This window comes from Accipiter gentilis, chromosome Z, assembly GCF_929443795.1.
Source record: "Accipiter gentilis chromosome Z, bAccGen1.1, whole genome shotgun sequence".
NCBI classification, from domain to species: Eukaryota; Metazoa; Chordata; class Aves; order Accipitriformes; family Accipitridae; genus Astur; species Astur gentilis.
This window is the reverse complement of record NC_064919.1, coordinates 47,823,133-47,841,481: the sequence shown is the minus strand read 5'-3', so window position 1 is coordinate 47,841,481 and position 18,349 is coordinate 47,823,133. Positions and strand designations below refer to the sequence as shown.

Sequence of the window (18,349 nt, the reverse complement as noted above, 5' to 3'; positions counted from 1 at the left end):
GTGGGGGTCAGCTAACCTTCCCAACACCTCTGTACCTTTGCTGGAGCAAGAAGCAGCGGGGTGGGGGGGAGACGGACGACGGGACATAGTTATTTGGGTGGAGATGGTGGGTTTTCTGGGTTCGTTTGAGCTGGGTGGTGGGGGAACGTCTCCAACCCGCCGTACCTCTCTGCCTGCTAACCGGCCCGCGCCGGCAGCGCAGCGGCACCACCTCCGGTAGGGTAAACGCCACGGTCCTCCGGTGGCGGGTGCCCCAGGGGCAGGCGGGCTCTCCGGTCTCGGCTGCACACCGAACGGCGGCCCCGGTGGGGAGGGTCTCCCTCTGCACCACCACCCCCACCCCACCCCCGTTTTCAGTGAACGTGAGGGAAGGGACTGTGTGTCTCGGCGATGACGTTGCGACGATGATATGTATAACGGCACCCGGTTTCTCCGGGGATGGGGGGGGGGGGGCCGCTTCGCAGGGAGGCCGGTCCTCCCGCCGGCCCGGGGAGCCCCCTTCCGAAGCCGGGCGGGCAGCGTGGTCCCGCGGTGCGGGGGCGCCGCGGAGCATGGCGGGGAGGGCGGCGGGGGGGGGGGGGGGGCGCCGGTTCCGGTTCGCGCCTCCCTCGGTCACCGAAGCCCCGCTCGGGAGGGGCCTTCCCGAGCCGCCCCACCCGCCGAGCTCCGGCTCCGGCCGGGGCAGGGGCAGGGGCGCGCGCTGCCCCGCCGCTCCCCGCGGGGCGGTGGGCGGGCCCAGGCGGGTCGCGGGCGCCCGCCGCGTTTGCAAGTGTTGCGCACCCGTCGGAACCCCGCGCTGATTGGCGGGGGCCTCGCCAGTGACATCAGCCGGCTCACTTTCTATTGGCCGGCCGGTTGCTGGGACCGTAGGGCTTCCAGGGAGGCACTTAACCCGCTCGGCGCCGCGCGGCCCCGCCGCCCCGGCCCGCGCCCGCCCCCGCCCGGCCGGCCCGCGGCGGCGGCGGCGGCCGCCGAGGAGCGGAGGCGGCCGGCGGCGCGGCGCGCCCCCGGGGGCGGGGCGGGGCGGCGCGGCGGCCCGCCCCTGCCCCGCTCCGGCGGCGCCCTTTTAAGCGGGCGCGGCGGGGCGCCCGGAGTAGCACGCGGCCTGGGGAGGGAGCGCGGGGATTGGCGAGGCGGCCGCCCGGAGGACACACCCCCCCCGAAAACGAGCGCTGTGAGTGGCGGGGGGAGAAGGTAAACAGAGCCGGCCGGCCCTGCCCGCTGACCAATCGGGGGGGCGGGAGGGGGGTCCGAAACTGACGTGATGGGACTCGGCGCGGCCGTCCCCGGGCAGGAGCACGCGGGCGGCGCGCGGCGCGGGGGGCGCGGCGGCAGCGGCGGCAGCGGCAGCGGCGGCGGCGGCGGCGGCGCGGCGGGCGGTCTCCTCTCCCCCGGCCCCCGCGCCGGACCCGGGCCGGCCGCGCGGGCGGCGGGCGGCGCTCCCCCCCGCCGGCTGCGCGCCGCCCCCGGAGGGCGGCGGTGAGGGACCTGCCCGGCGCCCCGCTATTTATCTCCCCCCCCACGCCCCCTTCTCCTCCCCGCCGCCGCCGCTCTTCCCCGCGCCGCAGAGATCCCGCGCCACGGGCGGGCGGGCCATGGCTGGCGGCGGCGCGGGCGGCCCGGCGGGCGCGCACTGAGGGTGCCCGGAGCCCCCCGCCGTCGGGGCGCGGCCGCAGCATGTCGGCCGTTGCCTACGTGGACTTCGTGGCGGCGCAGTGCCTGGTCTCCATCTCTAACCGCTCCGCCGTGCCCGAGGCAGCGCGGCTGAAGATGCCGGGCGAAGGGGAGGCGGCCCGGGAGCTGCGCGACCCCCGCGACGCCTGGAAGGACTACTGCGCTCTGCTGGCCATCGCCAAGAGCCTGCTGGAGCTGAACAAGTACCGGCCGCTGCCCGCCCCCTCCGTCTGCAGCGACAGCGTGGAGAGCCCCGACGAGGACGCGGCCTCCGACAGCGACGCGGCCACCGAGCCGGGCTCCAGCCCGCCCCGCAGCCCGCCGCCGGGGCCGCCCCCCCGCCTGCGCGCCGCCGGGGCCGCCCCCAAGGGGAAGCTGGCGGCCGAGAAGCGGCACAAGTGCCCCTACAGCGGCTGCGGCAAGGTCTACGGCAAGTCATCCCACCTCAAGGCGCACTACCGTGTGCACACAGGTCAGCGGCGGCGGCGGGAGGCGAGGCGGGGGGAGGCGGGGGGAGCGAGCGCTTGTCCCCGGGTGAACCCGGCCGGCGGCGCGCCCGGCGGCGCCGCGCGCCTCCGCCGCCCTGCCTTTCCGCTTTGGGGTTGGCTTTTTTTTTTGGGTTTTTTTTTTTTCTTTTTTTTTTTTTTCCGCTTTCTCCTTAAACACTTCTCCCCCCAAGCCCCCGTCGCCCCCCTCCCCGCTTTTTTTTTTTTTTTTTTTTGGGGGGGGGGCGGGGAGGGTTGGGTTTGGGGTTTATTTTTCTTCTTTCCGTCCCTCCCCCCCTTTTCTTCCTCTCCCTTCCCTCCCCGCCGCGGTGCCGGACTGGCGGCCCCGGTCCGGCGGGAGCGGGCAGCTGCCCCGGGCGGGGCTGCGGCAGCGCCTCCCGCCGCGCCCGGCCTGCTGCCCGCCCGTCCCCCGCCGGCAGCGCGGGGCGGGCGGCAGCTGCCGGCCGCCGGGGAGCGGCGTGAACTTCGGCGTGGCCGGCCGGGGCGGCCGCCCCGGGGGACGCCGAGCCCCCCCTCGGGGCGCCGGTGCGGTAAACCGCCGGGAATCGCGTCTTCCGCCCCGTGGTGTAGGCGGACGAGCGCCTCGCACCGGGGCAGGACGTGGCACGTATTCCCCGACGGAGCCGGAGCCGGGACAGCCCCCCGCCCGCCGCCGCTCCTGCCCGCGGAACCCGCGTTCCGCTCCCCCCGCCGCGCGGCCGGCGTCTGCGGAGCCTTTTCCGAGCGCTGCTGCGTGGCGGGGGAGCCGGGCGGCCCGGGGCCGGGGTGGCGGAGCGCGGCGGAGCTGGGGAAGGGCGGGCGGGCGGAGGCGCCCGCCGCACCGCCGGGTGCTGCTGGCACGCCCCCCCGCCCCAGCGCCCCGGCAGCCGAAGGGCGCGGGGGGGGGGGGGAGGGGGGGGCGGGGGCGAACTTGCGGTGCCCGTCCCCTAAAAACAGCGGCGTCTGCCCCAGGCAGGGGCTGCCGGTGGAGCAAGACCGCCGCCGGGGAGCCGGCCGACGCTCAAGCCGAGGCGCGGCTCCTCCGGGCGGGGGGAGATGCGGGCGCCCTGCGCGGGTGACCGGCCGGCCCCTGGCGCTGCCCAGCTGTCCCTGGCCGTATCGGTTACCCCGACCCAGCTTCGGCGTGGGCCGCGGGGGCTTCATTCATCAGGCTGCCCGCGCCCCGGCCGCGGCCCTCGCCCGGGCGCTTCGGAGGGTGGGGCAACATGGAAACCCACGGATGAAAACGATCTGCTGCCGCAACCGGCATTTCCTCCGGCTCTGCCTGAGCGCTGAGGGGGCAGCGGCGGCAGACTTCTCCGTTTGTCTGCGCGTTTTTAAGCCCCCTAGTGCAGGCGGCTGAATAAAAAAGGCTGCGCGCCTCTCAGTCGCAGCTGGGGTCACGGCGCGGAACGCGGGGCTGCTTAAAAACCGCTCTAAATTAAAGGGTTGTGCGCAAGCACGGGAAGGAGCGGGTCAAAGGAGACGAACGCTGCCAACGCTTAATTTCAAGTGCTTCGCATCTGTTGGTGGCAGTTCTTTTCTGGGTTTTGTCTGTTGGCAGTGACGGTAAGTGGCGAAGTACGAAACGAGTTTGTCACCCGAGGAACGTACCGGGAGGCATTGCTGTAGTGTTTTTAGGGCAGCCTGGGTAGGGCACGGCCACACCTGGGCTCCAGCCGAGCGTCCGTTGCTCTGGCTTGCTTGTGTGCCTCGGTGTACGTGCTCTGCAGAGGAGGAGACCCGGCGCTGGTTGCCTGCCTGTGCCCTGCGGGCCGATCTGCTGGGCATTTAGCTCCAGAGATCGGGGGAGGAGGAGGAGGAGGAGGGTTACTGGATGTGGCTCGGCCGTGAGCTCTGTCGTTGGACAGTTAAGACTGTCTCTGTGAGCTGGGAAAGAGGATGGTCAGTGGTGACCCTGTGCTGACCTCAGGACCGGTGCCAAGGATTGTTGTGTTACCAGCTCAAAGGCTGCAGCTCTGATGCTCTTTTGGAGGCCAGATGTAACTGATGCCTTGCAAAATGTTGGCTGATAAGTGATAAAGAAAATGCATTAGCATCATTTCCACTTAATACCCCGTGCTCAGAGATCCACCCCGATTTGGGAACGAAAATAGACATCGACTGGGATGGCGTTCTGGGTGATGACATGTAAATTAACGTACTGTACAACCCACACTGCTTGCTGTAAGCAGTAGTGTTATAATAAGTACCTCCTGAAGTGGCGTGAGGTTTAGCATGTGCTGCTCACAAGTGGGTGGCCTTAGCTCCAAGTATGAGAAGTTTGACTCAGACGTGCTGATGTACCGTCACGGTAGTTCTGTGTGATTAAAACCGCTACAGACATCTAGCAGTAATGAACTTTCAGAGCTTCCTAATGTGAACAGATAATTGTAGGTAACTGAAATGCTAAACGATACTGCCGATGTTAATTATTTTTATAGATGGCAGAACAATTCCTTAGCAACAGTGGGATTCAGTGGGACCTCTGGAGTTATTCATAACTGCGTATTGCAGAGCGTTAATGTTCCCTCCTTAGTGCCGTTTCCTTTCCTTTCTTTTTTTTTTTTTTCCCCAGGTAATTTCTGTCATGTATCTGAGCCCCTTGAATTGCTTTCATCTACCTGCCATTTTTCATTGGGCCACCAACTGAGTTTCTTACTGCTGTGTAGCCTTTAGTGGAAGTAGGCACGCAGCCACCAGTAGAAGCTTCCTGGTCTTAAATTTTTAATATAAAATCCCAGTCATTCTGTCTTGGAAAATGGATTTCCGCTCACACCCGTGAGCTTGCTTGTAGCCACAGCTCTCTTTACTCACAGATACTAAGTTGGAAAGCTCTGGATACTGCTCTGTGTGATGTGTAATGGTAGGAACCTAAAAACTCACCAGATCGTCTTTGGTAAGCTAATGCAAAGCAAAAAAATGGAATACCGACTAAAGGTAGAGGAGTAGAAGACCAGAACCTTGATGCTCAGAGGTTAGAGGTCTGTATCTTAGTAATGATTCTTTAAACTTGTTAGTTCAAAGGCATTCCGTATTTCAGAGACTAAAAATATCTGTATAACCGTTTGCTTGAAGCTTGGGCCTTTGATGATGACTCTAGTTCAGTTTCCAGAAGACCCAAAATAGCCATCCATCAGAAATTGTCTTCTGCGATGATCTTAACAGGAAAAGGTCAGCGAGTGTCTTTGCGCATCCTACTTGTGCAAACAGCCCCCTTGCTTGTGCTGCCAATCCTACTGAACTCAGCCTGACTTAGTAGATCAGGATTTGTAGGAGGAAGCCAAGGAAGTCTGAACTCTGCCCCTTCCTGGGGGGATAGTCCTTTCATTCCTCACCAGGCCCCTGGTGTTTCTGCGATACGATCGGGCCCTTCTTCATTCTGTCGTGTACGTATACCTACATTGAAAACATACTAACTTGCAAAGGCCCAGGGATACAAGGAGAAGCATATCGCTGAAACTGAGCTATTGCCTCCCCTGTCCCTTCACTGCCATCCAAAAGTAACTTGGCATTTATTATTTAAGTTTTGGTGTCTTGAGCAGGAAGAGCGTTACAGGTAAGGTTGTTCTGCGTGAGCTGTTTCCAGTAGCATCTCTGAGGTGCGTGGCACTTGGTGTAGGAGAGAAAAGATGGCTTTATCCCCGAAGGCTCGTAAGCCAAAAGCTGTTTGTCAGGAAGGCAGGCGGAGGGATAGCTGTACAACATAACCACAACTTGGGTTTCGCCATCCCTCGTGGGATGGTGTTGTGGGAGTGTAGGACACACAAATGGTGGTGAAGTTTGGCGGTGGCAGGAGAGATTGAGTGGTGTGGCTGCTTGGGAGTCTTGAGCATTGAGATGGCATGACCAAGTCTTGAACACTTTCCCTTCAGAGCAGAGAAGGCAGCCCAGACGCATTGGCAAGACACACACGAGACCGGAGCCCTGGAAGCGGTGCAGTGGTCAGGAGAAGGCGAGGGACTCAGCTGACCAAGCAAGTGACAAGCAACAGCAACTATGCAGGGAGTTACTTTGAAAATGCACAGCCTTCTCTAAATAGGTAGTTTTAGAGATTTGTTTATGGCCGGTAATGCGTAGGGTTATTACTAGGCTCAAAGATGCGGGGGGTGGGGGGTGGGGGGAGCAGCTTAACAGAGAGGGGTGTGCAGGCTGGGGGGGTTTCCAGGGAAAGTAAAGGCATATGAGAGTAAACAAGCAATCTCAGTCAGAAGGCCTGGGCCAGGAGCATGGATCAAAGGGCAAGATACCAACGGGGAGAAGGAGAGAAACTGGTGGGAGAAACAAACTTTAAGAAATGTGCGCTTGCTATGATGGTGTGAATACAAGCCAGTTAAAGGGCATGTGGCTGCTGAGAGCAGATGCTCCTGGTCAGGAAAGAGGGACAGAGAAGGTACCGTAAAGCTAGTTTGTGAGATGCCTTCTCCTACAGGACCTGTAGGAGTTTACTTGCCTGGGGAGGCAAATCCCAGATGCTTCTCAACACGTGGTGCTGTGGATCAATGGGAAGTTCATGTCTGCATCAGGTACCCTGAATTAAGAGGTTAGACACTGTGATGGGTTGACCCTGGCTGGATGCCAGGTGCCCACCAAAGCTGCTCGATCACTCCCCTCCTCAGCTGGACAGGGCAGAGAAGATATAACAAAAGGCTCATGGATAGAGATAAGGACAGGGAGAGATCACTCAACCAATTACTCTCATGGGCAAAAAAGACTCGACTTAGGGAAAATCGGTTTATTGCCAGTCAATCAGAGTAGGGTAATGAGAAGTAAAACAAAATCTTAAACCACTTCCCCTCCAGCCCTCCCTTCTTCCCGGGTACAGCTTCACTCCTGAATTCTCCACCTACCCCCACAGCGGCACAGGGGGACAGGGAATGGGGGTTGCGGTCAGTTCATCACACATTGTCTCTGCTGCTTCATCCTCTTCAGGGGCAGGACTCATCGCCCTCTTTCCCTGCTCCGGCGTGGGGTCCTCCCTGGACTGCAGGTGGATATCTGCCCCACGTTGGACCTCCCTGGGCTGTAGGGTGACAGCCTGCCTCACCATGGTCTTCATCACCATGGGCTGCAGGGGAATCTCTGCTCCGGCACCTGGAGCACCTCCTCCCCCTCCTTCTTCACGGACCTTGGGGTCTGCAGGGCTGTTTCTCTTGCATGTTCTCATTCCTCTCTTGCGGCTGCTGTTCTGCAGCATTTTTTTTTTCCCCTTTCTTAAATATGTTATCCCAGAGGTGCTACCACTGTTGCCAATGGGCTTGGGCTTGGCCAGCGGTGGGTCTGTCTTGGAGCCGGCTGACCTTGGCTCTGTCGGACATGGGGGAAGCCTCTGGCATCTTCTCGCAGAAGCCACCCACCCCCGTAGCCCCCCCACTACCAAAACCTTGCCACGCAAACCTAATACAGACACACAAAAACCAAATGGGTGAAAAGTTCTCCCTCTTCAGCTAGGCTTTTCAGCCACCGGCATCCTTGTGTAGACCAGGTCCAAATGATACCAGGAGTTTTGTTACATTGGGCAGCTGCTGCAGCCTTGAGCTCTCCTGGCATTTGGCTCTCACCAGTGTTTGGTAGCAGGGCTGTGGGCAGAGGCGTGGACCTGTAGGTTGGCGGTCTGCACAGTGAATCTGAGGAGCATTTCTGGTAGAAAGGAAAGATAAGTGCTGCAGCTGCCTAGTGCTGCAATCTAGATACCACAGCGTTGATCCAGCCCCCGCATCAGTTTGGTTTTGACTGTGCTGCTTTGTTTTTTGTGTTCTAGATTATCACTAGCTCAACAGACTGTACAGATGTTGATACGTTGACAAGCCTCTGGTCACTGAGAGCTTTTTTGGGTATTTTGTGGGAGTATAATCTGAAATTTAGCATTTTAAGCCTCTCTTATCCAGCTTATGCAATGTTATTTTGCCAGATCCTTTAGAGTAAGACTGAAGAGCAGAAAATGGACCCAGCAGGACATTTTTTCCTAAATTCAGACCTCCATCTGAAACACCTGTTCTCAAGGGTTAATGCAAATGTGCAAATTGCTGGAGTTCTAATGAACATGTTTCCAGGTCTGGGAGAAGCACGATCATACTGACTGGAAGCCTTGCCAGCTGAGTAAGGTAGGCAAAAATCCTCCAGATTAAGTTCAGTTTTGCCTGACTCCTTGTTTTCTTTTTTTTTTTTTCTCCTAAAAAAATAAAAACTTTAAGCAGGTGTATGTGTCACAGTGGGAAAGCCCTCCAGAAAGGTTTGTATGTTAATTGAGTCAACGTAAAGAAGTGCACATGTAGGACAGAAGCAGTGAGCAGGCATCACCTGTAAGAGTGTGACTCCTGTTTCCGGATGGATGTATTGAAAATGCAGCTTTACCGAGTTCCTGCACACTGTTGTGCTGTGGCACTGAAGACTGTGGTGGGTGTCGCCCACTCTTGCTAGCTTTTGTGTCTTGCAGCCCCAGCTGTTAGGATCCCTGCAGGAATGATTGTTCCCCTTCGTCAGCTGCTGTGCTGTTGGGCAGCCGGCTGCCACTCGTGGCTTTGCACAGCTCCCAGACCTGCAGCTGGAAGAGCAGGGAGGGGCCAAGTTACGATGGAACGGCCAGAGTCTGAGGTAGTGATGGCAAAAGCACACTTCAGATACTGTTTACTTTCGGTAGCATAGTTCACCATCTATATTCAAGTAACGATGACTGTGAATAGCCTGAGAGCACTCTAAATACCTTAAACTTGAGGGAGGAGTCTGCTGAAATGCTGTCTAATAAATCCGGGGTGAAGTAACAAAAGTTGTATTATCTTTCTGAATGCACATAAAATTGCATTCGTCCTTCCCCTGTCAAAGCTGTTGCCCCTTAGCGAGCATTTAATCATTCAGACAGGGCAGGAGGTTAACCCAGTGCTCTTCAATCCCAGGTAAGTGCCCTAAGCATCAGGCTAGGAGTCAGTCTCTCTCCATTGCTTGGTTAATATTTAAGTATTACTGCAAAACAGAGGAAGTTCAAATGGAGATAAGATAGGAAAGGAGAAGAGGTATGAACTTGTCCCATGTATTCAAGAGTATACTGCTGAGGGCACTCCTGTCAGCTATGAAAACGTGGATTTAACTCTCTGGTGAGGTTTGGAAGGGTCTCTCCCAGGTAGCTTCCCTGTCTCATATATATGTGTTTGTGTATATATATAAAAGGAGGCACAGTCCCCCAAAGAAAGCCTTTTGTAAGTCAGGCAGGGAGGGTTGTGATGTTGTGATCTGGCACAGAAGCTGTAAGGATATCCCTTGCATCCGATGCTGTGTCACCAGGGGCTAACAGCAAGACTGAGTCTTGCTGGGATTTAGACTCCCAGCAGCTCAGCAGCGGTGTGTTTTCGCAGGTGGTTTTGCATCTGGTCTTTTGAAAGAGACTGAAACACCTGCATGTGCAAGCAGCTGTTGAGTGGTGGTTTTGAGGATGTCAGATTAGTCTAAATACTTGCTGAAAGCAGCATTTTAACACCTGAATCATCCTCTGGTTTTTAGTCCTCAGTGCTGGCAGAATAAACTCCTTGCTACAACCCATCCTTCCGTTGCCTATCCCATAGGCAGTGTCTGTTTGCTCTGTTGCCAGACCGGATGGCCAGAGTTTAGGTATTGCAGAAACCCTTGGTTTAGGCACATGGTACCTAGCGTCCTCACTGCTGATCTCGCTCTGTTTCGCAGTGGCATCTGTACCTTGTGGTTGCCACGTGTTTTAATGATCTGGTTTTGGAATATCTCAGAAGAGGAAGAAGTCTGTTTGAAAGGCCTCCGGTCTCTCTGCCCTGAAGTGGATGCAGAGATGTCTGTAAGATCCATCTTCACCAGAGTATCTTGCTTGTGGACACTAAGACAAAATCCAGTGTCCCACAGGAAATTGCTCATTCAGGGTGTGTGGGGCAAGGATCACACTGGAGGGGGAAGTGAGAGACCTCTGAGATAGCAGCTATTCTGCAGCAAGGAAGATAGCCTGCCTCCCTTCTTTTTTTTTTTTTTTTTTGCCTCTTGCAATAAGCTGGACCATGTTCTTGACATTCATGTGTAGAACCTGTTGTACTTCATGAGACACTCAAGAGTGGTGGCTGAGTGGGATCACATGAAAAAAAAAAAAAAAAGAAATGCTTATCAGTGTCATCTCTTAAGTCCCTAAGTCCAGGATTGTGGTTCAGGAGCAGTTATTCCTAGAGTACGAAGATTTCTCTGGAAATTTCAAGCTCCGGCAGCCACAGAGGTACAGGAGGATCTTGGAAGATGAAGGTGGGGATTAGATTCTCTCATCTGAACTATGCAGAGCTGGTTATGCCCATCCTGTTTTACTAAGTGGTTTTGCTCTCGCCTGGTGGCAGGGGTTTTTGCTCTTTGGGCTTTCTGTATTTGTGTGCTTTCCCTTCTCCCTCTTTCCCATCAGCTGCTTCAGGTTTCTGGCAGGAGGGGTCAGCCTTGCTGCAGTTCCAGCCTGGCTGGGCTGCGGGGTAGGTGCCGCAGGCAGGGTGGACGTCCCTGGAGCAGGAGTTGCTGGCTAGCTGTGCCATGTCAGCAGCTGGGCAGAGTGTGGGAGCTACATGCAGACACCGCATCCCAGAAGACAAACGCTGAACCATTTTTCAGTTTCAATACTCAAAATAGTTGCTGCTATGAATACTAGGCAGCACAGTGCTACCATGCACTTGGTGGTCTCATCTTCAATAACATAGGTTAGTCAGGGGTGTCTAAATGAGGTATACATTCACGCAGCTGTAGCTACAGTCCATTTGTTTTCTAGTTAGTTTGTGAAGCAGCGTCATTAGCATCATTTGATGGCAGACTGTTGTGTGTTAGCTAGTACTGTTGCCAGTCTCTGGACTCATGGCTGTATCCAACCTCACTTCTGTGAAGACAGTGTAAGCCTAGCAAACTGTTCATCTTCGTCCACGCCAACAGCAACCTCTGAATATCTTCTGCAAGGCCAGTGCTCAAGCAATTTTAGTAATTAACCCAAAAGTTCATTCCACCACAGAAGTTCAGTGTGCTCCAGGCCTAGTGCATGTCCTGTTACACACCAAGAAATTGCCCAAGTGTGTGATCATAAACTTTGTCTTCGGCTTTTTCGAACACAGTCTTCCCCCACCCAGAAAAAAAACTGACTCAGAACTTCTCTACCCCTTGTTTGTCCAAACAAATTCATCTTTGTTAAAGCCACCATGAACTGCAGCTCCTAACTTCTGTCATCCACATCTAAAGCAGCAATTTGTAGTGAGGAGAGAGATGATGAATTGGGATACTAGTACTACCTGTACCGTTAATGAGTCTGCTAATGCCCACTCTGTATTCTTTTTCAGAAACCCTTGCTGCACAAGACTACAATGTGGGAAAACCCAGAATGTCCCAGGATAGGGCAAAAAAGCTAAGTAATTTACTGTCTATTCAGAATAAAGTGGAAATAGAGTAAAATAAAGTGGACCTGCCTCAGGTCACACAAAGCAGCTCGGATACTGAGTTTAAACTTGCAGAGAAAAGAAACTAGCCATTTGTGGTAGAGGGTGAGAGAAGGAACAGGGAGAAAAGGTCAAGTGAAGCAAGAGAGCAAAGATTGAAAAGATCCACAATGGCCTTTATATCCATATGGGATTTACAGCAAGCCAGGGCTGCAGGAGTTCTTTAGACTCCAGAGAAGACCTGTGAAGAGCCACCATTAGCTTGTGCTCAGCACAAACTGTATGTCCCATTACATTCCTGGTGGCGCACAGGACAAAGAATGGGAATTCTGCAGATGCACCTAGTCCTATAACCTGTAAATCAGTTTCTGTTTCACTTGTTACTTCTGTAAGCTGCCCTGGATATATGCATATCTTTTTAAAGAAAATGATTTACATCTTGTATCTCTTGTGTTCAGATCCTATCGCGCATATTTTTAAGGTATTGTGATACACCATTGGCCATTCCTTCATCTCTTGATGGAAATCCTATCTAAGGCATGTCTTAAAACGTAAGTAGCATACTGACACCAAAGAAAACAGTCTATAATAGTACCCTGTTTTGATGGCTCGTTCTGCTCATTTTAAGCTTTAACATTACTACTCCCAAAACTAAAGGGGAAAAATCGTATGGCAAAAGTGTTTCTTGACTGAGACGTGATACAGAAATCCACTCTCTCCAGATGGAGGCAGCACTAGCTTGCATTGCAGCTCAGTGGGCCATTGCAGCCGGGCTGCATTGAGTTGCCAGACCTATTTGCTCAGTGGACTCTTCCACAAATACCTCTGCTGCTTTAAGAAGTAGTGTGTCAAATGCAACCAGCAAATCCAGTGACCAGCTTTGCTGAATGGACACTTGTCACATGTCATCCAGCATCTGTACCTTGCCTTAGAAGCCTCCTGGACACGCACTGCGCCGCTCCTCTGCACCTCCGAAGTCTGTTGTGGAAGCACCCTCCCTCTGGGCTGGCGTCGTCCGTTACAGCTTCGTGACCGAGGGGAGCAGCGGATCTTCAGGCTCGGAGACAACCCCTGAGGGCCTGGAAAAGCTTCCCCCCTCCTTTGTCTCTCTGCTCTGAGAAGTCTGGAGTTTCATGTGCCCTGGTGCTGGGGATTATGCCTGGCCTACTTTCATATACGTGCTTCCAAAGTGGCTGTGACAGCCTCCGTGGGCTTGTATTGCTGAGGCAGTGAAGCTGTTCTCTGCTACTGTACCTGGGGGCTCGGCGGTGGGCGGCAGGTGCCGCTGGTAGCTCTTGCGCGTCTGAGGGAGCGCAGCCGCTCACTCATCTCCAGCAGCCGTCTCTGCTGCGTTTGCCATCCCGGTACACGGCGGCTCTTCCCACCAGTAGCGGGGCATGCCTCTGCCATGCCAGGCTCCCCGTGGCCTCCGGCATGCTCCCCGCACCGAGCTGCGGGCTGGTTCCCTGGGAAGTGCAGTGCCGAACATACACGAGGGATCCTGACCGAACCCTGCCTTTCCCCAAAGCTGCATAACCTAAAAGCACTTTCCCCTGGCACGTGAAGTGGGAGCGCAGGGTAGCGATGGTGGAGGTCGCGTGACTCCCATTGCGTTTCTGAGGGAATTCCAGTAACCAGGCTCTATTTTGTCTTCCCGTCCGCAATTCCGGGAAGCAGGGGCAGGGGGAAGCCCAGTTTCTTGAGGGCTACTTGGGGCCAGATGCAAGATGCTGCTTTTAGGCAGCCGGGCTGGATACTACTGTGCCTAAGATGCAGGTGCTGCGCCCCAAAGACTGTGATCCTAGTTTTCCAGCCTAGGCACCTGGTCTCCCTGTAGTACAGTTAGGCACTTAGGCAGGCTGAAGAGCTGTCCTGAGGTAGAGGTTTGGAAATACGGCTTCTGGGGGTGGGGCGGGATGCCTGAGCTGCTCCCACTGCTCTGGGGTGTAAGTGCCTGACATAGAGCCGTGTACTAGGTGCCTCCACACATGCAAGATGTATAGCACTTCTCCCACGTTCCCGGGGGGGAGCTAGAAGGCTGTTCTGCACCTCCCACTGCTGCCTGCTTCTGGGAGCTGTGACAGAAACCGTGAGATCGATAGCAAAAGAGCAGCGCAAGTGAAACGCTTGCCTGAGATGCCGAGGGTGGGCGCCGGGCAGGGCAAAGCCAGGGGAGGATGGTGGGCACCGATGCAAGTGTTCTGTGCAGCTTACGGTGCTGCTCAGCCCTGTAGCTGTGGTTGCAGCCTTCGTGCCCGTGTAAGCCTACGTACTGTTTTAATTAATTTCTTCTAAGCAGGCACTGGTTGTTCGGAAGGACTTCCAGCCACGTCTAAAAGCATACAGCAGGGAGCCAAGAAACCTGTTTATAAAAAAAAAATAGCCCCAGGTCAGGATGGCTGGCAGCCGTGCCTCCACCGAGCTCTGGCGCCAGGCTGGACTGTCTCCCTCTGCATCCTTCTCCCCTCACTGAGGACCAGCTTCGCTGCGAGGCGAGGAGGGAAAGCCCAGGGGAAGCAGCCGTGCTGTTGCTGCCCCAGAGGCTGCTGTAACCTGCGTGGTCCTGCCTGTCCGGCTGCAGTTCTACTGCACGCGGATCAGCCTGGGGTGGAGCAGCCACCTGTCCAGAAGCACCCTATCGTTAGGAGCCTAAACTGCAAAGATGGCTGCATTGTTTAAAAGAGGCTCACTAGGGCTTTCAGGGCCCATGGTGTAGCCCGTGGTGTAGCTACATCTCGATGTACCTGGTCTGTCCTCAACCTCCTTGGTCTTTTGGATGCCGCCAGTCACACCCCCCCCAGTGCCCTTTCTCCTCTCTACAGCTCTGCCATGCTTTCTGCTGCTGGTTGTCCTCCTGGTGCCTGGGCTGTTCATTCAAGGCTTTATTTAGCCTTTTGTTACTGCTGTTGTGTCTGGAGAGGACTCCAGGGCACACTTTCTTGTAAACGACTCCTCTTTTTACAGTCCGTAAATGTAAAGCGAGCTCACCTGTTGTGCCGATCTTCACAGTACCAAGAAATACTGGAGTTCTTGAGTTTCTTTCCAGCTCTTTCAAGCTGGAAAACTCCTGGGATAGTTTTTATGTTTCATGGTTGACTATAAATAGCTGTCACATAGCTGTCATTTATATTCCCTGCAGGAGACTTAAGAAAGGGAATTGAGGCATCAGACTGCAGCGGTGCATGTTTTCTGTGACTCAGAGCTTTCGTGTGGACTTAAATGCCTTTGATTGCCATCTGTGCCGTGGACTAGGGTCAGCCTTGCCTGTCAGGAGGTGTTGGGTCTGTGCCTGTGTAGGCAAAGCCTGTGCAACCCGCAGAGGTGAGCTGCAGGGATGCGGGGTGCCAGGAAGATTACAGTAAGTGCTGTTCAATCCTTACATCCTTGTTTTTAAAAGCAAAGGTGCGGTGTGATTTAGGTGAAGATGTCTGGTTTGGTTCTTCACTATCGTAGCAAACATTTATACTGTTAGAGCTGTGAATAATGAAGTATTTTTCCTGTCTTCAAACCAGCCATCTAAGCAGCTAAGGGGAGAGCTATACTCTGTGGAGCAGCGTGGATTTCTAGGGAAAGAGAGGAGAGCGGGGCATGGGACTTCTCCCTGCAGCCTCAGCGGTTTTACCCTGTGTTTGCAGCCCCAAGGCTGCACCGCTCTCCCCAGTCCCTCCCCACTCAGTTCTCCCCTGGCTGGAATGACTTGTCCTAGGTGAGAGGGTTTTTTTGGCTTCTTTTATAACGGTTACGAATTATTTTATTGAGCAGAATGGAAGTGTCAGAGGAATAATACTGGCACTCTGTTCCCAAACCGCCGTAGCGAGCCCGACATGAAAAATGCACAGGCACAGGCAGAGCTCATCTGTTGTTTTGACAGTCTTCGGGGTCATGCAAGGTTTCTGCACCGGAGTGTGAGTTTCATGTGGTTGGAGGGGGTTTTGGCTTCTGCTGGAGGTGAGACTGAAACCTGATGAAGCGAGTCATCAACAACTCCGCAGATGCTGGCACCACGGCAGGAAACAAAAGCAGCTTTTTCCCCTCAGCAGCATGTTCCCTGGCTCCTCGGCAAAGGTGGTACGTGCCGGCCCGCATTACCCCTGCCCCCCTAAATCTCATCGTTTCCTCCCCGCAGGCGAGCGACCATTCCCCTGCACGTGGCCTGACTGCCTTAAAAAGTTCTCCCGCTCTGACGAGCTCACCCGGCACTACCGAACCCACACCGGCGAGAAACAGTTTCGGTGCCCCCTCTGCGAGAAGCGGTTCATGCGGAGCGACCACCTGACGAAGCACGCCCGCCGCCACACTGAGTTTCACCCCAGCATGATCAAGCGATCCAAAAAGTGCAGCTCCAGCAGCTCCTTGTGAAGGCAGGGCTGGCCCGGGGAGGGGAGCGGGGGGCGGAGGGGGGAAGCTGCGGCGAGGATGCAGGCAGTGGTGCCGGTTGCCCTCGCCGTCCAAAAGCACACGTAGCCAACATTTTAAAAAAAAAAAAAAAAAAAAAATAAAAATTGAAAAGTACTCTGTGCCCCTCTCCCCGTAGTCCACCTCCCCACCCTGCGCTGGGAAGAGCGGTCTGGAGCAAGTGGACTGCGGGGTGAGAGGAGGGAAGGGATGGCCAGCAGAGGAGGTGGTCACCTCCTCCGATGTAAAGCTTTGATGCCGGTGTACATACGTCTGACTGCCATGGTCTGGCCTATGCCACCGCAGTAGCGTGACCCCAAGGTCTTCGTGATTGCCGTGTCATGAACATGTTTCGTTGAACAGTGTAATGCTGCTTGTATTTAGAGTTTGTCAAGTAAAACCGCTTTCCAAGTCACATAAATAACTCTCAGATAGAAACTCCATAGCACATTGTAGAAGTGGGTTTACTTCTGTCTCGGAACTATCCTGCATTTAAAAAGACTGTTAAGAGAAACATTACGTATGTTACTAATAGCGTCTGATTGATATACTGAGATAAGGTGAATTTATACTCAAGAAGGCCCAATTAAGTAAAAGGGTCTTTTTATCTTTTCTTTGTATTAACTATACTTTTGAATATAAGCTGCACTTTTCCAGTAAAAACATGTATAATTCAAGAAGATACTTAACGCAAAAAACCCCCACAACAGCTCAGTCATTTTCTGACCATATGTGTAGTTAGCTCTGTTATTCACTTACCTGGAAAAATACAAATCAGCCTAGATAATGTGGTGGGGGTGTGGGAGCAGAAGCATACGTCTCTCAGTTGATCCTATACTTTTAATCTGTCAATAAATACAGTACTGTACTATAGAAATGCCACTAACAGTGCTTTATTCTGCTGTGTTTTGTTTGAATGGATGCATAACAGCAGCTACCATCTTTATAAACTGCTGCTTTTTTAAAGGCTTTTTCTCTTCCTACACTTGCCTTAAAGATTTATTGTTTTCATACCCTTGCCTAACTCCTGCGGCATCCCATGGGAGTTGTGTGTGCTTACAGAGAGGGTAGACCTTTGCTTAAGAGCACTCTGCTAATGGAAGCAGCTGAAGTTACTGTAAGGAGCACTTTGGAAGGGCTCCTGTATCTCTTGATGGCTGTTTCTGTAGAGTATGGGGGGAAAACCATGAGCTAATTGGAAATACAGCACGGAGGGTGTGTCGCAATACTCCTTATGACATAAGCTTCTCTTGGTACTTTGTGTTGTACCCGTATCATGCATGGCACATCGAACACTGATAAAGGCAATATTGCTTTTTATTTTTAAAATATTTTATGCTCTTTAAGAGGAGCAAAACAATCGCTGAAGGAAAACTTTTTAAGTCGTGGTCATTAGCTGAGTTTTTCTTTCTTTTTTTTTTTTTTTTTTTTAATGTTAAAAGCATGAACTGTAAGAGTTTATCGGTGATTTTTTTTTTTTTTTTTTTTCCCCTCCCCAGCTGCATAAAGGGGGGAGAATTCTGTTTACATGTTATTTTTTCCAGAAACATTCTTCTCCTATTCGGTTTTTACCCCTTCCTCCAGAAGAGGAATGGGAGGTGCAGCCCTACTACAGAGATTTAGGGCCAAATTCATCTCGTGAGTAATCACACTGAAACCCAAAGTGTTTCCACTGCAGATGAATTTAGGTCATCTTGTAAAATTCTGTACATAAAAAAATCTTGTTAGTACACCTGCAATTACAGTATCTTACTGTTTTACCTGATAAAAAGCTTGCTTCCTAGAAATGAAAATAAAAAAATTAGAGAGTTAGAGTGTTTTCTTCTACAGTTGTATTAGTCTTTCAGCATTAGAAATCAGTTTGCATATAGTGTTTTTACCTGTGTAGTTCATGATAAATTCCGTCTATGTGAAGAGAACTGCTTTTAAGGCATTGGGGATATTGAGCAGTCTGTGGAGTAAAAAGGGATGTGTTTTCTTCAGTGAAGACATCAGGAAACCAAACACACTTTCTACCTCTGTTTCAGCTTTTTGAAACATTTATTTAGAAACCAAACTTTTAATTTCTGGAAATTGAGTCGTAGAGACATACGTTCTTCCTAATAAAAATAGGTAGCCTCGGTGTTTCTTTTGATCTAGAAATACAGAAAGTGTTCTCCTTACCAGTACTGTTAATGCTGCCTTGTTGAGTAGGGTCAGGGCCACGTGTAGCCCGGTGAGATTCAAAGGCACATGCACATTCATCTTCATTCTTCTCTTTGAAGATCACGCAAAATTTGGAGTCTGTCCTGCAGTCTGGATTGTTGCCATTTTGTAGGACAATCACAGCATGTGGAGAATTAGGACCTGATCCTGTGAAATACAAGACATCCTCACATCCTGTCAACCACA

General features: G+C 53.6%; 1 protein-coding gene and 1 long non-coding RNA gene across 3 annotated transcripts; both read left to right on the top strand.

Moving 5' to 3' along the window:
- The first annotated feature begins 1,397 nt into the window (after positions 1 to 1,397).
- On the top strand, positions 1,398 to 16,840 carry KLF9 (KLF transcription factor 9). Of its 2 annotated transcripts, none has more exons than XM_049795504.1 (2): positions 1,398 to 2,146; positions 15,690 to 16,840. In XM_049795504.1, exons 1-2 carry the CDS (start codon positions 1,678 to 1,680, stop codon positions 15,920 to 15,922), a joined length of 702 nt encoding a protein of 233 aa, XP_049651461.1. In that variant the 5' UTR covers positions 1,398 to 1,677; the 3' UTR covers positions 15,923 to 16,840. The 2 variants fall into 2 exon arrangements, 1 of the variants encoding a protein (XP_049651461.1); XR_007505096.1 differs by lacking the exon at positions 1,398 to 2,146 and adding an exon at positions 6,195 to 12,114 and having other exon boundaries at positions 15,690 to 15,819.
- Positions 3,143 to 8,329, top strand: LOC126036127 (uncharacterized). Its single transcript, XR_007505098.1, has 2 exons — positions 3,143 to 6,201; positions 8,071 to 8,329. It is a non-coding gene; the product is annotated as an uncharacterized LOC126036127 (long non-coding RNA).
- Positions 16,841 to 18,349: the final 1,509 nt, after the last annotated feature.